This window comes from Bombina bombina, chromosome 8, assembly GCF_027579735.1.
Source record: "Bombina bombina isolate aBomBom1 chromosome 8, aBomBom1.pri, whole genome shotgun sequence".
Taxonomy (NCBI): Eukaryota; Metazoa; Chordata; class Amphibia; order Anura; family Bombinatoridae; genus Bombina; species Bombina bombina.
This window is the reverse complement of record NC_069506.1, coordinates 194521300-194547835: the sequence shown is the minus strand read 5'-3', so window position 1 is coordinate 194547835 and position 26536 is coordinate 194521300. Positions and strand designations below refer to the sequence as shown.

At 43.1% G+C, this 26536-nt stretch overlaps 1 protein-coding gene across 1 annotated transcript in view; it reads left to right on the top strand.

The window, feature by feature from the left end:
• The window catches only part of LOC128638699 (carnitine O-palmitoyltransferase 1, liver isoform), a 525225-nt gene that overhangs the window by 139312 nt on the left and 359377 nt on the right, over positions 1 to 26536 (top strand). Inside the window, exon 2 of the mRNA XM_053690821.1 lies at positions 20204 to 20367. Coding sequence (XP_053546796.1) covers positions 20227 to 20367 — 141 coding nt within the window. The 5' untranslated portion in view covers positions 20204 to 20226. The remainder of the gene's footprint in view (positions 1 to 20203; positions 20368 to 26536) is intronic.

The following is a 26536-nucleotide window of genomic DNA, read 5'->3' as shown; positions in this document are numbered from 1 at the left end:
TAGAGAGTACTCGCTCTTTATCTAAGTCTTATTCCTGTGTTTATTGTAAGGTTTTGGTAGACCAGCCTGCACAACTGTGTTCCACATGCCTTGAGAAGGCTACGACTTCCAAACATAAGAGAAAGTCTAGCACTACCGAGCCGTCCACCTCTGAGGGGTCTCCGTCCCATGAGGTGCGTTCCCCATTGGCGTCCCCTATACCACATGCAGCGCCCCAGGGTCCGTCTGTTACCCCTTTCTGGGGAAATTGCTTGGTTGCCGGACTTTGCGGACCAGCTTGAAACGGCACTCGCTAACGTGATCCATGCTTTGCTGCGTTCTGCTAAGCCCAAGCGTAGAGCTTTTCATAACGGCCCGACCCAGGAGTTGTCTGTTGGACGCCCCAGAGGGGTGGTACGATGACGAGGCTTAATCCAACGCATCAGAAGAAGCCCTTTCGGGGTCGGAGTCCTTGTCATCTAAACCTCCGGAGCGGAGTAACCCGATTTTCGGTTTAAAATGGAGAACTTGCGTTTTTTGTTAAAGCAAGTGCTGGCTACCTTAGAGGTTCCTGAACCCAAACTACCAGAGGAGCCCTCCATTCCTAAATTGGATAAGGTTTACGAGGACAGGGTGGTTCCCCAGACCTTCCCGGTTCCTGTCAAGATGGCGAACATTATTAAGAATGAGTGGGAGCGATTAGGTTCTTCCTTTTCCCCTTCTCAATTTAAAAAGCTTTTCCCCATCCCGGAGGCCCAGTTAGAGTTGTGGGGGACCATTCCCATGGTGTATGGGGCCATCTCCACGCTCGCTAAGCGCACAACGATTCCTTTAGAGGATAGTTCTTTGTTCAAGGAGCCTTTGGATAAGAAGTTGGAGAGCATGTTGTGAAAGATGTTTCAACACACAGGGTTTGTTTTTCAACCGGCAGCGGCGGTTGCTGGAGCTGCGTCATATTGGTGCTATGCATTATTTGATATGATTGAGGGTGAACCCTCTTTCGAAGAGGTGCAGGAAAAGATTAAGGCCCTAAAGGTGGCCAATTCTTTAATTCGTGACTCTAATATGCAGATTATACGCCTGAATGCCAAGGTGTCTGGTTTTTCATTCTAGCATGCAGAGCTCTGTGGCTAAAATCTTGGTCGCGGACATGACCTCTAAGACAAGGCTGTTGGCTTTGCCTTTCAAGGGCAAGATCCTGTTCGGTCCAGGTCTGGACTCCATCATATCCACGGTTACTGGAGGCAAGGATAAGAAGGCGAAGCCTAATAGTGCTAATTTTCGTCCAATCGGACCAATCCAAGGGTGCCTGGAAGCCTGCTCAAGCTTGGAACAAGTCTAAGCAGCACAAGAAGCCCTCCGAGACTAAGTCCGCATGAATGGGCGGCCGACTGAGTGGGGGGCAGATTGTCTCTGTTCTTAGACAATCTGGATGTTCAGGACCCGTGGGTTCTGGAGGTGGTTGCCAAGGGCTACAGGATAGGGTTCAAGTTCTCTCCGCCCAGGGGCCGATTCCTTCTGTCAAACTTGTCTTCAAACCCTTCTGCGTTGTGTGCAGGATCTCTCTGCTCTAGGGGTTATCGTACCAGTACCCCAGGCAGAAAAGGGTCTAGGGTATTACTCCAATTTGTTTGTGGTCCCAAAGAAGAAGGGCACGTTCCTCCAGATTCTGGACCTCAAATGTTTAAACAAGTTCCTCTCCGTTCCATCGTTCAAAATAGAAATGATCAGATCCATTCTGCCCCTAGTTCAAGAGGGGCAGCTAATGACCTCTATAGACTTGAAGGATGCCTACCTTCATGTTCCGATTCACAGGGACCATTTCAGGTTCCTCAGATTTGCCTTTCTGGATCAGCATTTTCAGTTAGCAGCTCTTTCCTTCGGTCTGGCGACGGCCCCGTGAGTCTTCACAAAGGTACTGGGGGCCCTTCTAGCAGTAGCCAGATCCCAGTGCATCGGACGCCATAATCCCATCTAGCAGAGGCCCACACCTGCTGCAGTTACTTCAATCTCACAGTTGGAAGATCAATCTTGAGAAGAGTTCTCTGGTTCCCAGTACCAGGGTGGAGTTCTTGGGCACAATCATAGACTCTGTGTTCATGAAGATTTTTCTCACGGACAAAGATGGCATCTACCTGTCTTGCCCTCCCGTCTACAGTGATACCATCTGTAACTCAGTGCATGGAGATGATTGGGCTTATGGTCTCCAACATGGACATCATTCCATTCACCAGGTTTCATCTCAGACCTCTTCAATTGTGCATGTTGAGACAGTGGAACGGCGATTATTCCGATCTGTCACAGCCGATTATACATGGATGCGCGGACTCGGCTTTCCCTCTCCTGGTGGATCCACCCGGATCACCTGTCCATGGGGACATCCTTCCTGAGACCGTCCTGGGAGATTGTTACCACGGACGCGAGTCTGGTGGGATGGGGAGCTGTTTGGGGTGCCAGGATGGCACAGGGGAAGTGGTCTCGCTTAGGGGCTCTTCTTCTAATAAATATTCTGGAGCTTCGAGTGATCTACAATGCTCTGAAGGCATGGCCTCGTCTGGGGGACTTCATCTTTATCAGGTTCCAGACGGACAATATAACCTCGGTGGCTTACATCAACCACCAGGAGGGGCACAAGGAGCTCCCTAGCAATGAGGGAGGTGTCTTGGATCCTGGAGTGGGCAATCACCCACAACTGCTCGCTCTCTGCAATCCACATCCCGGGTGTGGACAACTGGGAGGCGGATTTTCTCAGCAGGCAGACTTTTCACTCGGGGGAATGGTTTCTTCACCCCAAGGTGTTTGCGGAGAACTGTCGCAGATGGGGGACGCCGGAGATCGATCTCATGGCGTCCAGATTGAACTGCAAGCTTCCCCGATACGGATCGAGGTCGAGGGACCCCGAGGCGGAGCTAATAGACTCATTGGTGATGCCTTGGGGGTTCGGTCTAATATACATATTCCTTTCGTTACCACGTCTTCCTCCTGTAGTGGCGCGTATAAAGCAGGAGAGAGCGTCCTCCTTTCTGATTGCTCCTTCGTGGCCAAGGAGGACATGGTTCGCGGATCTGGTGGGGATGTCATCCTCTCCGCCGTGAAGGTTACCCTATCACAGGGATCTGCTGGAACAGGGTCCTTTTCAACATCAAAAATTTGATTCTCTGATGCTGACTGCATGGAGATTAGTCTTGGCAAAAAGGGTGTTTCCGGAGAATGTGATTAAAACTCTGGTTCAGGCAAGAAAGCCGGTCTCTCGTCGCATCTATCATAAGGTGTGGAGGAGTTACTTGTCCTGGTATGAGACTCATGGCTACCCTTGGCACAGGGTGAGGGTATCCAGGATTTTGTCCTTTCTTCAAGAAGGATTGGAGAAGGGTCTCGCCGCTAGTTCCCTAAAGGGGCAAATTTCGGCTTTATCTGTTCTGTTACAAAGTAGACTCGCTTAATTACCTGGTATACAATCCTTTGTTCAGGCTCTATCTCGAATCAGGCCTGTCTTTAAGCAGTCTGCTTCCCCTTGGAGCTTAAACTTGGTACTTAAGGTCTTGCAGAAGGTTCTGTTTGAACCTATGCATTCTCTTGACATAAAGATTATATCATGGAAGGTTCTTTCTGTTGGCCATTGCATCGGCACACAGAGTTTCTGAGCTGGCGGCCTTGCTATCTGAGCCCCCTCATCCGGTGTTTCATGTGTATAAGGCTGTTCTTCGCACTGGTGTGGGGTTTCTCCCCAAGGTGGTGTCCAACCGCAACATCAATCAGGAGATAGTCGTTCCTTCTTTATATCCTAATCCTTCTTCTCCTAAGGAGAGGTCACTTCATAATCTGGACGTGGTTCGTGCCTTGAAATTTTATCTTAAGGCCACAAAGGATTCAAGACAATCTCTAACTCTCTTTTTGTCGTGTATTCAGGGAAACGCAGGGGTCAGAGGGCTTCTGCTACTTCTTTGTCTTTTTGGCTGAGGAGCCTGATCCGCTTGGTCTATGAGACAGTGGGACATAAGCCTCCTCAGAGGATTATGGCTCATTCCAGTAGAGCGTTAGTTTCATCTTGGGCCTTCAAGAATTAGGCTTCTATGGAGCAGATTTGCAAGGCGGCTACCTAGTCCTCCTTGCATACCTTCACTAAGTTTTACAAATTTGACGTGTTTGCTTCTACGAAAGCGTTTTTTGGGAGAGCGGTTCTACAGGCTGTGATGCCCTCAGATTTAGGGTCCGCCTTTTACCCTCCCGGGTTCATTCAGTGTCCTCCTGGTATATGGCTTGGGTATATGTTCCAACTAGTAATGAATGAATCCGTTGACTCTCCTCCCCTTTAGATGGAAAACCTAAATTATGCTTACCTGATAATTTTATTTGCATTGAGGGGAGGAGAGTCCATGACACCCGCCCGTATCTCCGATAGGCTGACCTAAATTTAATATTCACTTCTGGAACCTTTTTTACCCTAATATTTATCCTACTGTTCCTTGTTCCCTCGGCAGAATGACTGGGGGATGAGGGGAGTGGGGGAGGTACTTAAGCCTTTGGCTGGGGTGTCTTTGCCTCCTCCTGGTGGCCAGGTTCTTAATTCCCACTTGTAATGAATGAAGCCGTGGACTCTCCTCCCCTCGATGGAAATAAAATTATCAGGTAAGCATAATTTATGTTTTTTCTTCTTTCTACAAGTTATAGGAGGCCCTTCTATCCTAGATATCAGGCTGTTCCTACTTTATTTCGATACTAAGTGTTTTTGTCCCTGCATAGCTTACCTGGTTTTCTGGGATTATTATTGGTTTGCTAAGGCAGTATCTTTGTAGTTCCTGAGGTCCTTGGACAGGAACTAGAGTCCTCCCTTCCAAGGGGGGAGGATCAGATGACTGCTTAGAGATCTCCAATACCTTGTGTAGGGGTGATTATTCCCCTCTATTGGTACTCCTTGTGGATTGGATTGTCCGAGTTTCAGATCTCCTTTCACCAGTATTTCTCTCCTTTTTTTGAGGATTGCTATGATTTTCGGTTCTTAGGGACCATTTTTTGTCCTTTGCAGTATTCCCCTTTCTGATCCTATATACTTGGGGATCTGGGGGATTGTTATGCAGTCTCTCTTGCCGTCAACCATTGGGAGTTTTTAGGATGCTCGTTTATTCGTTAATTCCTTGAGCTTTAGCTTTTCTGAGGGTTGATCCAGACTGGATCTTTAGAGACTGTCATATTCTCTCAATCATGGAGTTCTGATCTCTTTTGGGTCCTTCCTTTGTCTTCGGACTTTGTGGTTGTTATCTTAGAGGCCTTTTTGAGGCTGAGTGGACAGTCACTGGGAGATCAGAGTTCAAGACCCTTTGAAGGGTATGGAAATGTTAATTTCCAGGTAACTTTGTGGTTGTTCCACAAGGCTTTGACCTTTTGATCCGGCACCTGGTTTTGGGGGTCCAGTTTTTTAACTCAGTCCTTGTATTTGACTTGGCATTTTGGTTGATCTGTTTTTCCAGATTTTAATAGTCTTGGATCTGTCCGGCGTTCAGTAGTAAATTTGTTTTCCCGGTCCTGGGGAAATCTCCTTGTTCCTACTGGGGTCGTTCTTTTCTCTCTTCTGGAGAGATGGAGGAAGTTTTTCCTGGAAATTTCTTTACTGGAATATTCCTGGTTTTCTTCTTTTTCCTTCTATTTGGGAGGATCTGGTCTACTGCGCATATCCAGTTGGCTCCTCCTTAGGTAGTTTTCCTCATCTGACTCTAGGAGTCCAGTGGGTCAAGGGTTTCTCTTGTCTGCAGTGTACCCTCCCTTCGGGTTTCTGAGGGGTAAAGAGGATAGGTATCCTGGATCAGAGTTAGTCTCTCTGGGTGTCGGCGCCTCCTTCCTGCTTCTTCCCTTAGGAACTCGTAGTTGGAGAATCATTATCCGATCTCCAGGCTTTGTCGATGCTCGGAATTTTTAATCTCTCTTGTCCTTTGGGACATTGACAGTCACTTCTGTGATAGGACTGATGCTTACTTGGGTTGGGAGGCCTTGCGGTTGGTTCGGGAACCTTCCCTTAGCGGGTAGTTGGTTCTTCCTTATTGTTTCAGGGTGTTGTTCTCCCTTACCCTGTTTTCTAGTAGGGGGGGAGTTGGTCTGCCCTGCTTTGAGTTTTTTCTCTTGTTCTTTTCCAGGGATGTCCTGGTGCAAGCTTGCTAGCTACTCGGTTGGCTAGTTACTATGGTTTGACGTTTAGTCTGACTGCCTAGCCAAGGGAAGCCTGTGGCTTCCGTATGGGGCGTAAACGGATGTTGCTATTCCGTTCCTGTTCTGCTCCTGGTTTTTTTTCGGACCTATGGGTGTTCAGTTTTTCTGTGCTAGTTAGCTGTCTAGGGTAAGGTAGTCTTGTTCTACATTTTGTCCTTCTGGGACTTCGGTTCCAGTTAAAGCTTTACATTGGTTCCTTTTGGCACCATGTAGGAGGTGACTTGGAATTTTTCCTTTCTTTGCTCTACTCCGTCGGTAGAGTATTTTCTACGGGACTTTGTCCTCTTGCAGCCTGATAGCCGCTCTTTTTCGAGTAATGCTAGGGGCTTCTCTCTCTGTTTTGTCCTTGAATCTTTGGTGATTGTTTCTGGAGGTTCTTTTGGACCTTCTTATCTGGTTCTTCCATTCTTTCAGTTAGGGATAATGTGGTGTGGGAGTTTGTTTCCCTTGCCATTGTTCATGGAGATGTTTTTCTTTGAGTGCTTCTAGAGAGTGGGACTTTTGTCTCCTCAGAGGTTTTTGTGCTCAGTTAAGTCCAGAATTTAGAGTGATCTCTAACTGGGTTCGTTATGGTTCTAATTGATTGGCAGTTACCTTGTCCTTGCCATGTTTTTTTTTGTTCCTGCTTCTTTTGAAGTAGTTTTTTTATTGGGAATCCGAGTTGTGTCAGGCTGTGGTGCCATCAGAATGGGCTGCCTTTTGGTTCCCGCCCGTTTTGCATTCTGTGTCCTCTATAAGCTTGGGTATTGATTTCCCAAAAGTAATGCATGCAGCTGTTGACTCTCCCCGTTTTAAGAAGAAATGCTTAAATTATGCTCGCCTGGTAATTTTCTTTTTGTGTACGGGGAGAGTCTTCAGCTCCCCGTGTGTTTTTTTTTTTTTTTCTGTGGGCGGCCTTATTCTTTTTTATTTGTTCTTCTGGCACCTTTTTTCACCCTGATATTTCTCCTACTGTTGCTTGTTCCCTTGGCAAAATGACTGGGGGATGAGGGAAGTGTGGGAGGTATTTGAGCCTTTGGCTGGGGTGTCTTTGCCTCTTCCTGGTGGCCAGGTTATTTCCCAAAAGTAATGAATGCAACTGTGGACTCTCCCCATACAGAACAAAAGAAAATTATCCGGTAAGCATAATTTAAGTTTTTGTTATGAATGTTATATTTGTTTTAATTTTATAAATTTTTCAAGAAACATGATGAAATTAAAATTACCTCCAAGGATGCAGCCTCCTCAGTTACTCCTCTGTATATCTCCAATCTCTCCTCTGTGAGAATAAAAGGCAGTCCCTTAAAATGAGGATCCAGGGCAGAGGCTGTATAAAATATCTTCTTCTCTGCCTCACTGCTGTACCTCTTCAGGAGTTCTGTTTTGATGGCATTCTTGATCTCATGGATCATGGGTGTGTCTCTCATGGTGTCTGTCATGTTCTGGAACAGTTGTGCATTTAGAGGGGCAATGAGAGACACTGTTGGATTGCGCTCTTCTGACATCAGCGTGGTTGCATCCATCATTGGCTTTAATGCACTCACAGCGTCCTCTGCATTTGACACATCTGTTTCGTTGAGAGTGCAGAGATCTGACTCACTTTTTCTGACTTCTGGAGACAGCAATGTGGCACAGATTGCAGGTTGTTGTTCTAAGAGCCTCTCGACCATGGCAATGAGCTGTTCCACCTTGTTGTCACATCAGTTATCAGCTTATGATTCTTCAGGCCAAGACATTTCTGTTTCTCTTTCAGACAGTGGTTCGCTGTAGTGCTGCTGTGAAAAAATGTTGATAGTCGTCGCACTCTGCCCAGAAGCCTGGAGAGCGTGGCCACCTTCAGTGCACGCTGGGACGCGATATTGATTGTATGGGCGAAGCATTTTACATGAGGGAATTTTCTGACTTGAGCTGCAACAATCAGAGTTGGGCGGCAAAGTTGATAGCATCACCTCAGTTCTTGGCTGAGCTATTTCCTTGGCAGTGGCAGCTGCAGGTTTTAGCATCTCATGGTGAAAACGGCTAACATGGTTTCTCAAGTTAGTAGTATTCCCTAGGTATTTCATTTTTGTGTGACAGGCTTTAGACACAGAGTGTGTCTTGTCCAATTATGTGCTTTCCCGTATGTTCATAAAATCCAAAATGTGCCCAGATGTTTTCTTTTAAAATTCCAGGTGCATTTTTTATCTCTCGCTCTTTTTGGTCTCCTTCTGGCATTTTAGCAAGCCACGTATGTGACGGATGATTTTCAACGAACTCTGTGTGTGATAAAAAAAACAAAAAAAATTGTCAAGTATGTTAAAAATAAATAAATGCTGCTTTAACTTTATCAATAACACACACAGGGATTGGCATTGGCATTTGGCACCTTTTTCTTTTATACTCAAGAACACAAGCGGCACATGCACTTAACTTAAAGTGCCATCAAAATAAAAAAACATGTTGTTGAGAGATCTGTGCAAGTTGTGCGCACAGTCACTTCACCGCATACTGCAAGTGCATATCCTAAAAGGGCTAATTAATTAAAAATAAAATAGATTGCATAAAAAATGTTTAAAAATTGCTGTGGCAACTGGCAAGTAAGATTTTAAAATAATTTTCAAAAATAAGCAAAGGTGCATATTAATATATAGATTAGATACAGCCATAAAACGAATTGTGTGGGGTGAGTTACAGCTGCACAATTTGGAAACTTAAAAGAAAGGGTTAATGGTGAGGCACTGCAGTATAAATTAAATATGCAGGTAAAGTAATTAAAGTACTCATTTAATATTTTGTCTATCCCAACTTGTTTTATGTCTCTTTAGCAAAAATAACTTGCCCAATGCCCAGCCGCCTTTAACACATGTAGTAGTGTAGTAGGGTAGTGTTTAATAATGCCCTAAGACACCTGCATCACTCATCACCAAAAATTACTCTCCCACTCATGCTGTATTTATTTTCTCCTCCCCAAATTTAACTGTAGTAATATTATCTATCTAGCAAGCACAGTAGGCTACTCTAGGCGATTAATGAGGTTTTTTTTCTACACGGTCTGCATTATTGTTGACAACTGTAGATAAGAATATATATCAAACTGAAAGTGACAGAGAAGGTAAACTAAATCTACGTTGACTCCACAATAATGCAGACCATGTAGAAAACAACCTCATCATTACCGCATGCAGTGCTTGCTACATAGTGGTGCTCTCAGGCAAATGTAGTTTGAAAAACATAGGGATTGACTAGTACACTACAGTGACACAGTACGTCTACTATATTACATTTCTCAGTAAAACAAATAAAAATGAGCCGTGGTCAGGTCAGGTCCTCTACACTGTGTCACTGTCATCACCGACACCTTCACCACCATCAATGAATTCATCACCAGTCGAGTCCAGTCCTCTCCTACAACGAAAATACAGAACGCGCCTTCCAGGGACCACCCCCTTGCTTATATGGCATGCCCCGGCTAAAGTCAATCACGCACTGCGCTCGTTTAGTAATTTATACTGCGCCATGCTCTCTTTTTCCTTGACTCTCGTCGTTACGGCAGGTGGGATCACGTGACGATAAACGATGCAGCTATTAAAATGCAACGATGATGCATCATCAAAACGATTTATTTTCAACAGCCCTAGCATTAACTCAGGAGCTTGCACATGTCTGTAACACCATATGGCAACAGTTTTGCAAGAATGTTATCCATTTGCAGGAGCACTAGTTGTCTGCACTATTTCTTGCCATTCATTTCCTGAACAATAGTGTTTTAATATGGTTAAGTAACCCTGCACCAGTCCCTTTTTTCACACAGAAAGGATCAATAGACCCTTTCCACCTTAAAGGGACAGTATACACTCATTTTCATATAACTGCATGTAATAGACACTACTATAAAGAATAAGATGCACAGATACTGATATAAAAATCCAGTATAAAACTGTTTAAAAACTTACTTAGAAGCTTTCAGTTTAGCTCTGTTGAAAAGGTAGCTGGAAAGCCCACTGCAAGTGGCAAATAAGACACTCCCCCCCCCTCCCCCTTCTCTTGCATATGAAAAGACCCTTTACACAAACAGCAGCAAGCTGGAGAAGGTAGCTGACGGTATTCACATAAAACTTTGGGGCTTGGTTAGGAGTCTGAAAATCAGAGCAATGTTATTTAAAAATAAGCAAAACTGTACATTAAAAAAAAAAAAAAAACTTTATGGGCTTTATAAATAGATCATCTACAAAACATTTATTCAAAGAAATAATGAGTGTATAATGTCCCTTTAACCAATTTGTCACAAGCAAGCCTGTGACTTAGTTCAGTGTGTGCAAGGGTTAACACTCTCTAGTCTGTTCTAGACCAAGAAAAAATGCCCCAAACTCCCCTTTAATGCCACCCACACTAAACTATCTCTAAGCTGCCACCACTTAGGATTTATTATATGGGAAATCTTAAGGAAAACCCCAGACTAACAAATTAAATCCAAGAATACAATGTAGCAAAAAAATTATCTAAAAAACACAGTATTATTACTATCAGTTTTTTTCCAGTAACGTAACATGGTTCAAATATTAGACAAAGGCAAAAACTTAATAAATTAATTTTTATTATGAGGAATAAAAAAGTCATGGTGCATTATTAATAAAAAATATGTTAACAAATAGAATTATACACAAGCAAACTGTTTTTTTTTAAAAAAAGAGGAGGAATAACAGAACCTAATACTGTACTAGCTTTGATGTCTGCACCTGGGAGATTGGCAAGAAAAGATGGCCACTCACTCTGTTGGTACACAGACACCCATATAGAATGAACAACTTGTATTGTTAGAATCAAAGTTTTATACCTATTACTCTGATATAAAATTCCTTGACCAAACCTCCTTCCAGAGAGGCCAGGGAAGTATCCACTCCTCTCTTTTGACATGTTCTAAAGCTCTTAGTCTTTGGCTGAAATTATATAACATCTTATAAATTCTGTTATACATATTCTGGGCATACACCCATATAAGCAATTTCCCTGTGACATCATGAGAACTAGATTGATACCAAATAGGACATGGTTGTCATATTTTCAACATCTAGTGTTATATATGTGGTAAAAGCATGTCTCAAGTTGTACTAGTGTCCTCCAATTGACCTCATCTAGCTCTTGGTAAAGGGCACTGTTTTTTTATTACTTCTCTTGTGCTGACATTTTTACTTACTTGATGCATCAATACTCTGTACATATGCAATAACATTTGGTCAAGTGGAACTTAGAAACTATTTATAACAGGAAGGCCTGTTGATTAAGGAAAATACAGACACATTTCTTCTGAAAAAAAAAAAAAAATGTTTTTAGCACACAGGCTAGAGAAAAAAAAAACTATAGCTATATCATGAGGTATTCATGACAGATACAATTGTGATTTAATAGAAGTAAATTGGAAACTTTTTTCAAATTTGTATGCTCTCTCCGAATCGCAATTTATTTATTTTTTGGGTTTCATATCCCTTTTTACTGTGTCTCTGGGCATTATGTAGTAATTATTTATTGTTTTTGTGTTCAATTATTTAGATCAGGATTTGATAACTCACAACAACCCAGGTTGCTGCAACTTCTAAAAATGCTACTTCTGGTTCTTATGTCTTTGGTATATTCTTAGATTCAAATATAAACACCCTGCTTTAGGCTGCTAAATGGTTTGTCTAGTTATTCCATTTTCTAAATGTGTTGATCTCTGCCATAGGATAAGCATTAAGAAAAGACGTCAAAAGTCCCTTAAAATTGTATTTGAAATGTATGCTGCTTTTTAAAAATAAATAAATGAAAAACATTAAATATGATAAATAAAAAATATAGCTGCAAGCAGCAATAGAGGTAGCCAAGCGCATCACTTTTGCAATGGCATACAAGCAGCTATGTCACAATATAAAGCTATAAAGCAAGTTTTTACATTTGACCACAATATTGTCTTTGGGGGTCATGGCTATGTGTAATTATGTGTCTAATACACTGTAATATAGTTAAATAGTGTAAAACTAATGCAACTTTACGCAATTAAAAGTCGCTAAAAATGTTAATGTCTTGCGGCAGCCATGTTGATTATGGAAAAATCACAGTTTGAACAAACTGGGTAGAGGGGCTTGCAAGGAGCATATGTGCAAAATTACGCTTCATTGCACTAAGAGGTTTAAGAAAGGATGATGTTTGAAGATTTTTGCAAAATGCAAGATGGCTGCCAAGGCACTTCTCTTGAGCAATAGCAATTCTAGGTAACAGCAGCAGGGAGCTCAGCAAATTTCAAAGTTTTAACATAAGCAGTTTAAGAGCTGAAAATTTTTAAGCGTTTGTCGAAATTAGTCGCACAAAGCAATATGGCTGCTAGAGCATGTGACCTATGAGTGCAATATTGCATGAGAAGTAGCAGAGCAAATAGGCTGTACCAGCATTCTTGATTTGAAGAGCTTTGCATTAACAGTTCAAGAGTTATGGGCAATAGAAAAAGCGGCAGAATAATAATAAAAATAAATATAGCTGCAAGCAGCAAGAGGTGGCTAAGCGCATCATCTTTGCAATGGCATACATGCAACTAAGTCACAATATATAGCTATAAAGCAAGTTTTTACATTTCTAACATAAGCAGCTGAAAAAAAAACACATTTTCGAGATTTTTGCGTTTTTCAAGATGGCTGCTACACCTTTATGACACATACTTTCAACATGAACAGATGTAACTCTGTCACAATATATGGTTATACAGCAAATTTCACAGCTTTAACATAAGCAGTTGCAAAGAAAACACATTTTCGAAATGTTTACGTAAACCAATGTGGCTGCCACAGCTTGTGACCAATTCCTTCAACATGAACAACTGTGACTCTAGGTCACAATATAAGGTTATACAGCAAGTTTTACAGTTCTAACATAAGCGGTTGCAGAGAAAATAGATTTTCTAATTTTTTGCGTAAAACAAAAATGGCTGCCAGATCATATGATATACAGCCTACATATTATGCACAATAGTTCTCACCATAGATGTCAATAAACATGGCAAAAATAAAGCATTTTTGTAAAGCAGTTTTTGTTTTATTATTAATTAAAAAATATCGTTAAGCATTTTTGAGCAATTCAAAATGGCTGCCAAACCACATGACATATCAACTTCTCTTGAACAAATCTGAATGTTAGTCATAAGATAACTCTATAAACAAAATTTCACGTCTGTCCCATAAGCGGTTTCGGAGAAGAAGATTTTTGTAGTTTTTTAAAAACAGCGCATATGAAACAAATGGCCGCCAAGCTATGCAATGTATGGATTTCAAATTGCACATACTAATGCTCACTATAGACCTCTACAATTTGCAGAAGTTTCATGAAAATTTGCAAATGTTTTATTTCACGAAAGCGAATGCGCAGTGCAAATTTTGACTGCAATATTGTCTTTGGGAGTCATGGCTATGTGTAATCATGTGTCTACTACACTGTAATATAGTAAAAAAAATTAAAACTAATGCAAAAATTGCAAATTTTACGCAATTAAATTCAATAAAAATGTTAATGTCTTGCGGCAGCCATGTTGATGATGGAAAAATCGCAGTTTGAACAAACTTGGTAGAGGACCTTGCAAGGAGCATATGTGCAAAATTGCGCTTCATTGTACTAAGCGGTTTAAAAGAAGATGTTTGAAGATTTTCGCAAAATGCAATATGACTGCCACATAATGTGACCAAGGCACTTCTCTTGAGCAATAGCAAATCAAGGTCATAGTAGCATTAAGCACAACAAGTTTCAAAGTTGTAACTTAAGCAGTTTAAAAGCTGAAGATTTTTAAGCGTTTGTCAAAATTAGTCGCAAAAAGGAATATGGCTGCTAGAGCATGTGGTGTTTGGGTTCTACTTGATGTTTATATATAATTTTTAGAATTTTGATTTCCTCCCCCCCCCACACACACACCTGTATGTGTAACTTAATAGCATGTTCTATTTATTTATGGGTTTTCTGAATAACCTTATCAAAAGGAATGGTTGTGGTAAGCCACAAGTTTTATATTGTAATAAAAATGCTTAAAATGTTTCAGATGCTTTTATGCTAAAAACAAAGTAATTTTATCCAACATAGGTGTGTCCGGTCCACGGCGTCATCCTTACTTGTGGGATATTCTCTTCCCCAACAGGAAATGGCAAAGAGCCCAGCAAAGCTGGTCACATGATCCCTCCTAGGCTCCGCCTACCCTAGTCATTCTCTTTGCCGTTGTACAGGCAACATCTCCACGGAGATGGCTTAGAGTTTTTTAGTGTTTAACTGTAGTTTTTATTATTCAATCAAGAGTTTGTTATTTTAAAATAGTGCTGGTATGTACTATTTACTCTGAAACAGAAAAGAGATGAAGATTTCTGTTTGTATGAGGAAAATGATTTTAGCAACCGTTACTAAAATCCATGGCTGTTCCACACAGGACTGTTGAGAGGAATTAACTTCAGTTGGGGGAACAGTGAGCAGTCTCTTGCTGCTTGAGGTATGACACATTCTAACAAGACGATGTAATGCTGGAAGCTGTCATTTTCCCTATGGGATCCGGTAAGCCATGTTTATTAAGATAGTAAATAAGGGCTTCACAAGGGCTTATTAAGACTGTAGACTTTTGCTGGGCTAAATCGATTCATTATTAACACATATTTAGCCTTGAGGAATCATTTAATCTGGGTATTTTGATAAGATTATATCGGCAGGCACTGTTTTAGACACCTTATTCTTTAGGGGCTTTCCCAAATCATAGGCAGAGCCTCATTTTCGCGCCGGTGTTGCGCACTTGTTTTTGAGAGGCATGACATGCAGTCGCATGTGTGAGGAGCTCTGATACATAGAACAGACTTTCTGAAGGCGTCATTTGGTATCGTATTCCCCTTTGGGCTTGGTTGGGTCTCAGCAAAGCAGATACCAGGGACTGTAAAGGGGTTAAAGTTAAAAACGGCTCCGGTTCCGTTATTTTAAGGGTTAAAGCTTCCAAATTTGGTGTGCAATACTTTTAAGGCTTTAAGACACTGTGGTGAAATTTTGGTGAATTTTGAACAATTCCTTCATATTTTTTCGCAATTGCAGTAATAAAGTGTGTTCAGTTTAAAATTTAAAGTGACAGTAACGGTTTTATTTTAAAACGTTTTTTGTACTTTGTTATCAAGTTTATGCCTGTTTAACATGTCTGAACTACCAGATAGACTGTGTTCTGAATGTGGGGAAGCCAGAGTTCCTTCTCATTTAAATAAATGTGATTTATGTGACAATGACAATGATGCCCAAGATGATTCCTCAAGTGAGGGGAGTAAGCATGGTACTGCATCATTCCCTCCTTCGTCTACACGAGTCTTGCCCACTCAGGAGGCCCCTAGTACATCTAGCGCGCCAATACTCCTTACTATGCAACAATTAACGGCTGTAATGGATAATTCTATCAAAAACATTTTAGCCAAAATGCCCACTTATCAGCGTAAGCGCGACTGCTCTGTTTTAGATACTGAAGAGCATGACGACGCTGATGATAATGGTTCTGAAAGGCCCCTACACCAGTCTGATGGGGCCAGGGAGGTTTTGTCTGAGGGAGAAATTTCAGATTCAGGGAACATTTCTCAACAAGCTGAACCTGATGTGATTACATTTAAATTTAAGTTGGAACATCTCCGCGCTCTGCTTAAGGAGGTATTATCCACTCTGGATGATTGTGACAATTTGGTCATCCCAGAGAAACTATGTAAAATGGACAAGTTCCTAGAGGTCCCGGGGCTCCCAGAAGCTTTTCCTATACCCAAGCGGGTAGCGGACATTGTAAATAAAGAATGGGAAAGGCCCGGTATTCCTTTCGTCCCTCCCCCCATATTTAAAAAATTGTTTCCTATGGTCGACCCCAGAAAGGACTTATGGCAGACAGTCCCCAAGGTCGAGGGAGCGGTTTCCACTTTAAACAAACGCACCACTATACCCATAGAAGATAGTTGTGCTTTCAAAGATCCTATGGATAAAAAATTAGAAGGTTTACTTAAAAAGATGTTTGTTCAGCAGGGTTACCTTCTACAACCAATTTCATGCATTGTCCCTGTCGCTACAGCCGCGTGTTTCTGGTTCGATGAGCTGGTAAAGGCGGTCGATAGTGATTCTCCTCCTTATGAGGAGATTATGGACAGAATCAATGCTCTCAAATTGGCTAATTCTTTCACCCTAGACGCCACTTTGCAATTGGCTAGGTTAGCGGCTAAGAATTCTGGGTTTGCTATTGTGCAGAGCGCTTTGGTTGAAATCTTGGTCAGCTGATGCGTCTTCCAAGAACAAGCTACTTAACATTCCTTTCAAGGGGAAAACGCTGTTTGGCCCTGACTTGAAAGAGATTATCTCTGATATCACTGGGGGTAAGGGCCACGCCCTTCCTCAGGATCGGCCTTTCAAGGCCAAAAATAAACCTAATTTTCGTCCCTTTCGTAGAAACGGACCAGCCCAAAGTGCTACGTCCTCTAAGCAAGAGGGTAATACTTCTCAAGCCAAGCAAGCTTGGAGACCAATGCAAGGCTGGAACAAGGGAAAGCAGGCCAAGAAACCTGCCACTGCTACCAAGACAGCATGAAATGTTGGCCCCCGATCCGGGACCGGATCTGGTGGGGGGCAGACTCTCTCTCTTCGCTCAGGCTTGGGCAAGAGATGTTCTGGATCCTTGGGCACTAGAAATAGTCTCCCAAGGTTATCTTCTGGAATTCAAGGGGCTTCCCCCAAGGGGGAGGTTCCACAGGTCTCAGTTGTCTTCAGACCACATAAAAAGACAGGCATTCTTACATTGTGTAGAAGACCTGTTAAAAATGGGAGTGATTCATCCTGTTCCATTAGGAGAACAAGGGATGGGGTTCTACTCCAATCTGTTCATAGTTCCCAAAAAAGAGGGAACGTTCAGACCAATCTTAGATCTCAAGATCTTAAACAAGTTTCTCAAGGTTCCATCGTTCAAAATGGAAACCATTCGAACAATTCTTCCTTCCATCCAGGAAGGTCAATTCATGACCACGGTGGATTTAAAGGATGCGTATCTACATATTCCTATCCACAAGGAACATCATCGGTTCCTAAGGTTCGCATTCCTGGACAAGCATTACCAGTTCGTGGCGCTTCCTTTCGGATTAGCCACTGCTCCAAGGATTTTCACAAAGGTACTAGGGTCCCTTCTAGCTGTGCTAAGACCAAGGGGCATTGCTGTAGTACCTTACTTGGACGACATTCTGATTCAAGCGTCGTCCCTTCCTCAAGCAAAGGCTCTCACGGACATCGTCCTGGCCTTTCTCAGATCTCACGGATGGAAAGTGAACGTGGAAAAGAGTTCTCTATCTCCGTCAACAAGGGTTCCCTTCTTGGGAACAATAATAGACTCCTTAGAAATGAGGATTTTTCTGACAGAGGCCAGAAAAACAAAAATTCTAGACTCTTGTCGGATACTTCATTCCGTTCCTCTTCCTTCCATAGCGCAGTGCATGGAAGTGATAGGTTTGATGGTAGCGGCAATGGACATAGTTCCTTTTGCGCGCATTCATCTAAGACCATTACAACTGTGCATGCTCAGTCAGTGGAATGGGGACTATACAGACTTGTCTCCGAGGATACAAGTAAATCAGAGGACCAGAGACTCACTCCGTTGGTGGCTGTCCCTGGACAACCTGTCACAAGGGATGACCTTCCGCAGACCAGAGTGGGTCATTGTCACGACCGACGCCAGTCTGATGGGCTGGGGCGCGGTCTGGGGATCCCTGAAAGCTCAGGGTCTTTGGTCTCGGGAAGAATCTCTTCTACCGATAAATATTCTGGAACTGAGAGCGATATTCAATGCTCTCAAGGCTTGGCCTCAGCTAGCGAGGGCCAAGTTCATACGGTTTCAATCAGACAACATGACAACTGTTGCGTACATCAACCATCAGGGGGGAACAAGGAGTTCCCTGGCGATGGAAGAAGTGACCAAAATCATTCAATGGGCGGAGACTCACTCCTGCCACCTGTCTGCAATCCACATCCCAGGAGTGGAAAATTGGGAAGCGGATTTTCTGAGTCGTCAGACATTGCATCCGGGGGAGTGGGAACTCCATCCGGAAATCTTTGCCCAAATCACTCAACTGTGGGGCATTCCAGACATGGATCTGATGGCCTCTCGTCAGAACTTCAAAGTTCCTTGCTACGGGTCCAGATCCAGGGATCCCAAGGCGGCTCTAGTGGATGCACTAGTAGCACCTTGGACCTTCAAACTAGCTTATGTATTCCCGCCGTTTCCTCTCATCCCCAGGCTGGTAGCCAGGATCAATCAGGAGAGGGCGTCGGTGATCTTGATAGCTCCTGCGTGGCCACGCAGGACTTGGTATGCAGATCTGGTGAATATGTCATCGGCTCCACCATGGAAGCTACCTTTGAGACGAGACCTTCTTGTTCAAGGTCCGTTCGAACATCCGAATCTGGTCTCACTCCAGCTGACTGCTTGGAGATTGAACGCTTGATCTTATCGAAGCGAGGGTTCTCAGATTCTGTTATTGATACTCTTGTTCAGGCCAGAAAGCCTGTAACTAGAAAGATTTACCACAAAATTTGGAAAAAATATATCTGTTGGTGTGAATCTAAAGGATTCCCTTGGGACAAGGTTAAGATTCCTAAGATTCTATCCTTCCTTCAAGAAGGATTGGAAAAAGGATTATCTGCAAGTTCCTTGAAGGGACAGATTTCTGCCTTGTCTGTGTTACTTCACAAAAAGCTGGCAGCTGTGCCAGATGTTCAAGCCTTTGTTCAGGCTCTGGTTAGAATCAAGCCTGTTTACAAACCTTTGACTCCTCCTTGGAGTCTCAACTTAGTTCTTTCAGTTCTTCAGGGGGTTCCGTTTGAACCCTTACATTCCGTTGATATTAAGTTATTATCTTGGAAAGTTTTGTTTTTGGTTGCAATTTCTTCTGCTAGAAGAGTTTCAGAATTATCTGCTCTGCAGTGTTCTCCTCCTTATCTGGTGTTCCATGCAGATAAGGTGGTTTTACGTACTAAACCTGGTTTTCTTCCAAAAGTTGTTTCTAACAAAAACATTAACCAGGAGATTATCGTACCTTCTCTGTGTCCGAAACCAGTTTCAAAGAAGGAACGTTTGTTGCACAATTTGGATGTTGTTCGCGCTCTAAAATTCTATTTAGACGCTACAAAGGATTTTAGACAAACATCTTCCTTGTTTGTTGTTTATTCCGGTAAAAGGAGAGGTCAAAAAGCAACTTCTACCTCTCTCTCTTTTTGGATTAAAAGCATCATCAGATTGGCTTACGAGACTGCCGGACGGCAGCCTCCCGAAAGAATCACAGCTCATTCCACTAGGGCTGTGGCTTCCACATGGGCCTTCAAGAACGAGGCTTCTGTTGATCAGATATGTAGGGCAGCGACTTGGTCTTCACTGCACACTTTTACCAAATTTTACAAGTTTGATACTTTTGCTTCTTCTGAGGCTATTTTTGGGAGAAAGGTTTTGCAAGCCGTGGTGCCTTCCATCTAGGTGACCTGATTTGCTCCCTCCCATCATCCGTGTCCTAAAGCTTTGGTATTGGTTCCCACAAGTAAGGATGACGCCGTGGACCGGACACACCTATGTTGGAGAAAACAGAATTTATGTTTACCTGATAAATTACTTTCTCCAACGGTGTGTCCGGTCCACGGCCCGCCCTGGTTTTTTAATCAGGTCTGATAATTTATTTTCTTTAACTACAGTCACCACGGTATCATATGGTTTCTCCTATGCAAATATTCCTCCTTAACGTCGGTCGAATGACTGGGGTAGGCGGAGCCTAGGAGGGATCATGTGACCAGCTTTGCTGGGCTCTTTGCCATTTCCTGTTGGGGAAGAGAATATCCCACAAGTAAGGATGACGCCGTGGACCGGACACACCGTTGGAGAAAGTAATTTATCAGGTAAACATAAATTCTGTTTTTACGTCTTTGTTTAACTGCCAGCTATTTTGGTCTTTTATGTTTATAATATTTATGCATAGTTTGCACATCGCCCCAACTCTGAGTGCAAAATAGATGTTATAATTTTTTATCTTTGTTGTCACAGGTTGGGACTCAAAAAGTAACAAAATGGCTGAAGCTCATCAGGCTGTGGCATTTCAGTTTACTATTACTCCTGATGGCATTGACCTCCGCCTCAGTCACGAGGCACTAAAACAGATCTACCTCTCAGGACTCCGTTCATGGAAGAAGAAACTAGCTCGTCTCAGGGTAAGCACTGAATCATGTCTATATAGTTCACTGCTTGTGTCTGTTTCTTTAAGCATTAGCAGTAAAGTTATATTTTCCATCTAAAGGGGAGGAGAGTCAACAGCTTCATTCATTACTTGTTGGGAATTAAGAACCTGGCCACCAGGAGGAGGCAAAGACACCCCAGCTAAAGGCTTAAATACCTCCCCCACCTCCCTCATCCCCCAGTCATTCTTTGCCTTTCGTCACAGGAGGACGGCAGAGAAGTGCCGAAGATCGGAGTAGTCTCTTATGGAGGGTAGTACTCTTCGGAATGGGACTGGGGTTTTAAATAGTCCTGTCAACCTCTCAGTGAGAGCCTGGGTGAAAGTTAGAGTCCGGAGATGCAGGGAGAGTCTTTCTGCGAACCCATTCCGACTCATTGTAACAGCTCCACAAGCAATCAGCGTTGACGAGTTTCGCTGCCTGCTTTTAAAACTCAAGTCCATGTCAGGAGCAAGGCTACTAACCTGTCGCACTTGAAGGGCCGTGTTCCCATGGATAAAAAGTTGGAAAACATGTTAAGGAAAATGTTTCAACATACAGGGTTTGTTTTTCAGCCGGCAGCGGCTGTAGCCGTGGTCGCCTGAGCTGCGACATATTGGTGTGAATTCCTGTGTGAAATGGTCTAGGGGGAGACTTCCATCGATGAGATACAGGACAAGATTAAGGCGCTGAAAATCGGCAATTCTTTCATATGTGATGCCAATATGCAAATTATCCGCCTGAACGCAAAGGTGTCAGGTTTTTCCGTTTTAGCTCGCAGGGCTCTGTGGTTAAAGTCTTGGTCTGCGGACATGACCTCTAAGTCGAGGCTGTTGTCGCTGCTTTTTCAAGGAAAGATTCTGTTCGGTCCAGGATTGGATTCGATCATATTCACGGTTACGGGAGGCAAGGGAACTTTCCTATCGCAGGATAAGAGGGCTATACCTAAAGGATCTACTTTTCGTCCCTGTTGTGCGGACAAGGCCCAGTGTCAGCAGCCCGCCGCGAAAGCGGACCAGTCCAAGGGAACTTGGAAACCGGCTCATTCTTGGAACAAGTCTAAGCAGAGCAAGAAGCCCGCCGAGACAAAATCGGCATGAAGGGGTTGCCCCGACCGGTCTCTGTAACCAAGTAGGGGGCAGATTATCTCCTCAGAAGTATGGTTACAGGACATTCAGAGTTCTAAACGTTGTCGCCCAGGGCTACGTGATAGGGTTCAGATCTCATCCGCCCAGGGGCAGATTCCTTCTATCAAACCTGTCTTCAAGACCGGAAAAGAGAGAAGCCTTTCTAGAATGTGTGGGAGATCTCTCCTCTCTGGGTGTCGTTGTACCAGTACCCCAAGCAGAAAGCGGTCTAGGGTACTATTCAAATCTTTTTGTTGTTCCAAAGAAGGAGGGCACGTTCCGCCCAATTCTGGACCTAAAGTGTTTGAACACGTTTCTTAGTGTTCCATCATTCAAGATGGAGACAATCAGATATATTTTGCCCCTAGGGACAGTTCATGACAACCATAGACTTGAAGGACGCTTACCTTTATGTGCCAATCCACAGAGACCACTTCAAGTTCCTGGAACGCCGGAGATGGACCTCATGGTGTCCAGACTCAATTGCAAGCTACCCCGATACGGGTCAAGGTCCAGGGATCCCCAGGCAGAGCTGATAGATGCCTTAGCGATGCCTTGGGGTTCAACCTCATTTACATTTTTCCACCATTACCACTTCTACCTCGTGTAGTGGCACTCATCAAACAGGAGCAAGCTTCAACCATTCTGATTGAGGCTGACTGTGTGGAGATTGACCGCCTAGTCTTGGCCAAGAGAGGCTTTTCGGAAAGTGTGATTTATACTCTAATTCAGGCAACGAAGCCAGTCACTCGTCGCATCTACCATAAGGTGTGGAGGACTTACATGTCCTGGTGTGAGAAGCATGGATATCCTGGATTCTGTCTTTTTTCTTCAAGATGGTTTGGAGAAGGGTCTTTCCACTAGTTCCTTAAAGGGACAAATGTCGGCATTGTCAGTTTTGTTGCATTGGAGACTCGCTGAGCTCCCTGACATTCATTCCTTTGTTCAGGCTCTGTCTAGAATCAGGAATGTCTTTAGACAGTCTGCTCCCCCATGGAGCTTAAATTTGGTCCTTAAGGTTTTGCAGAAGGTTCCGTTTGAGCCTTTGCATTCCATTGACATTAAGATTCTGTTCTGGAAGGTTCTCTTCCTGTTAGCCATTGTGTCGGCACGCAGAGTATCTGAGCTGTCTGCTTTGCAATGTGAGTCGCCTTATCTTTTTTTTAATGCGGATAAGGCTGTGCTTCGCACTGATTTGGGGTTTCTTCCCAAGGTGGTTTCTAACCGTAACATCAATCGGGAAATAGTGGTTCCTTCTTTGTGTCCTAACCCTTCTTCCTCTAAGGAGAGGTTACATAATCTGGATGTGGTTTGTGCTCTGAAGTTTTATCTTCAGGCTACGAAAGATTTCAGACAGTCTACATCTCTTTTTGTGGTGTATTCAGGGAAGCGCAAGGGGCAGAGAGCCTCTTCTACTACTTTGTCCTTTTGGTTGAGGGGCCTGAAAACGGAGGCGGAGAAGGAGGATGAGTGGCAGACCAGTGGGCGAACTGAGAATGCCTGCGAAACGGCCATTTTGGAAGATATTGAAGAGTGTGTGGGAGTCATCTGGGAGTAGTGTGGGGGTGGTCAAGCAGTGGTGTGGCGGTGGGACAGCTCAAAAGGGTGAGCAATAAAGTGAGTATTGTACAAATACTTTATAGTGCCTTACTGACCTTTTTTTTTTTAATTTCTTTTGTGGTTTGTATTTTTTATGCTCCAAGAGTGCATTGGACATTGAGAAACATGTACAGTAAGATTCTGTAGTGTTCTGTTAAATAAAGGGACTTTATACTATCTATGTAACCACAGCACAGGGCACTAGCTAATTTTATTTGAACTATTTTGTGGTTTCTATTTGTATGCTCCAAGAGTGTATTGGACATTGAGAAACATGTGCAGTAAGATTCTGTAGTGTTAAATAAACATTTTATTGAAAAATGAAGGTGTTATAGTAATTTTTAATAAAATCGCGATTAAATCGCAATCGCGTTTTTTTTTTTTTTAAATCTCGATTTTTTTTTTTCTTCTATAAGGTACGACGAGTCCACGGATTCATCCTTTACTTGGATATTATCCTCCTGCTAACAGGAAGTGGCAAAGAGCACCACAGCAGAGCTGTCTATATAGCTCCTCCCTTAGCTCCACCCCCCAGTCATTCTCTTTGCCTTCTCTAAGTACTAGGAAGGGTAAAGTGAAAGAGGTGATAAAATATTAGTTTTTTATTTCTTCAAGCAAGACTTTTTTAATTTAAATGGTACCGGCGTGTACTATTTACTCTCAGGCAGCAGATGGATGAAGACTTCTGCCTGGAGGCTGATCTTGGCATTTGTCACTAAGATCCAGAGCAGTTCCCACAGAATGGCTGAGGAGTACAAGAAACTTCAGTGTGAGGAACCCTTTCATGCTATAAGCAGTGAAGTATGTTTAGTAATTTTTTTCTGGAGAGAATGTGGTATTTCAGAATTGGCTGACTGTATCCCATGAGGGAGAGGGTAAGCAGTAATCCTAAAAGATATAGAGGGGTGTTACTAAGCTTGCTTAAGGGGCTAATGGTTCACACTGAGTTTGAATGTTTGTGGGCAAACGTTTTGTGAACTGGGAGTGCTGATAACGTTTTTGGGAACTGAAAGAGTTTATTTCAATAACGTTTTTTTGTGACTTTATTGAGGGTACACTTGGCTTCTGGTTTGGGTTTCAGAACCCATATGGCTAGTTTGGAACCGCTCTGGTGCGCTTCCTTTAGGCTGTAAAAACATCAAGTGAGATGGGCGGGGCCTATTTTCGCGCCTCAGTTGTGCAGTTGTAATTGCAGAGCAAGCTCCAACTCCGGTGGGCCCTTGTGGAAGTGTTGGGCCAAATCGAAGCTTTAACTCCATTTTTCCAACCCCTGAGGGCAGGTAGGCGCCACAGCAGGGCTGTGGCGAGGTGCAGGGGTGTTTTCTCTTGTAAGGTGTATCCAGTCCACAGATTCATCCATTACTTGTGGGATATTCTTCCCAACAGGAAGCTGCAAGAGGATCACCCACAGCAGAGCTGTCTATATAGCTCCTCCCCTAACTGCCACCTCCAGTCATTCTCTTGCAGCTCTCGACAAGGGAAGTAGCTAGAGAGATGTGGTGAATTAGTGTATTTTATCTTCAATCAAAAGTTTGTTATTTTTAAACGGTGCCGGCGTTGTACTGTTTTTTTACCTCAGGCAGAAATTAGAAGAAGAATTAGCCTGAGGTTTTTGATGATCTTAGCAGGTTGTAACAAAGGTCCATTGCTGTTCTCACACATAACTGAAGAGTATGGGGAAACTTCAGCTGGGAGAACGGCCTGCAGAATTAACTGCCCTGAGGTATGTTCAGTATATTATTTTCTAGAGGATGATAAGAACTAGAAAATGCTGACAGTGCCTGATATAGTTAAAGTAAGCCTGATTGCAGTGATTTAATAAACGACTGGCATCATGCTTGCAGTAAAGGGTAATTTTCATATTACTTTCTATTATGGCTTAGTATGTAAAACGTTTGCATATATATAAAGAATGTTTTTTACTGAGGTGATACATCTTTATTTGGGGCCTAGTTTCCACATGGCTGTTATTTTACTCCTAGGAATAGTTTTTTAAGGCCCTCTGACTTTGATGCATGGTGGGAGGGGCCTATTTTCGCTCTCTAATTGCGCAGTTGTTTTTACATGTCTGACAGCAGGAGAGAGCTGCACTTAGTGTTATGGCGCGGTCAGGCCGGGCTGTGACTATACAGCTGGCCCGATGCGCTGTGGAATAAAACCACACCTGCTCAGCAGAGTACAGAGAGCGGGTCTGAAAAACTGGCATATTTTAAAAAAAATTAAAAGGGAATATAAGGTTTAATAACGATAGCACTAATATAATTCTGCACTATGTGCAAAATTATATAACATTATATTTTAGGTTTACTGTCCCTTTAACCTTGTTCTTAAAGTTTTACAGCAGGCTTTGTTAGAGCCGATGCATTCTGTTGATATTAAATTATCTTGGAAGGTTTTGTTTCTTATTGCTATTTCTTCTGCTCGCAGGGTGTCTGAGCTTTCGGCTCTGCAGTGTGATTCTCCCGTAGCTTATTTTTTATGCAGATAAGGCAGTCCTTTGTACTAAGTTGATTTTTCTTCCTACGTTTGTGTTGGATATAAACATTAATCAGGAAATTGTTGTTCCTCCTTTTTGTCCTAATCCTTCTTCTCAGAAAGAATGTTTGCTGCATAACCTGAATGTTGTGCGTGCTCTAAAATTTGACCTCCAAGCTACTAAAGATTTTCGGCAATGCTCTGCCCTCTTTGTGGTTTTCTCTGGCAAGCGTAAATGTCAGAAGGCCACTTCTACTATCCTTTCTCTCCGGTTAAGAAGTATTTTTCGTTTAGCTTATGAGACTGCTGGACAGCAGCCTCCTGAGAGAATAACGGCTCATTCCACTAGGGCTGTCTCCTCATCCTGGGCTTTCAAAAATGAAGCTTTTGTGGAACAGATTTGCAAGGCGGCAACATGGTCCTCTTTTTGCATGCTTTTTCCAAATTCTACAAATTTGATACTTTTGTCTCGGCTGAGGCCTCTTTTGGGAGAAAGGTTCTTCAAGCGGTAGTGCCTTCTGTTTAGGTCCTCCTGCCTTGTTCTCCCTCCATTTTCATTCTGTGTCCTCTAGCTTGGGTATTGGTTTCCACTCGTAATTGGAATAAAGTTGTGGACTGTCCATGCCATAGGAAAGAAAGCAAAATGTCTCTTGTAAGGTGTATCCAGTCCACGGATTCATCCATTACTTGTGGGATATTCTCCTTCCCAACAGGAAGCTGCAAGATGATCACCCACAGCAGAGCTGCCTATATAGCTCCTCCCCTAACTGCCACCTCCCAGTCATTCTCTTGCAGCTCTCGACAAGGGAAGCAGCTAGAGAGATGTGGTGCATTAATGTAGTTTATCTTCAATCAAAAGTTTGTTATTTTCAAATGGTACCGGAGTTGTACTATTTTAGCCTCAGGCAGAAAGTTGAAGAAGAGTCTGCCTGTGGTCTTTGATGATCTTAGCAGGTTGTAACTAA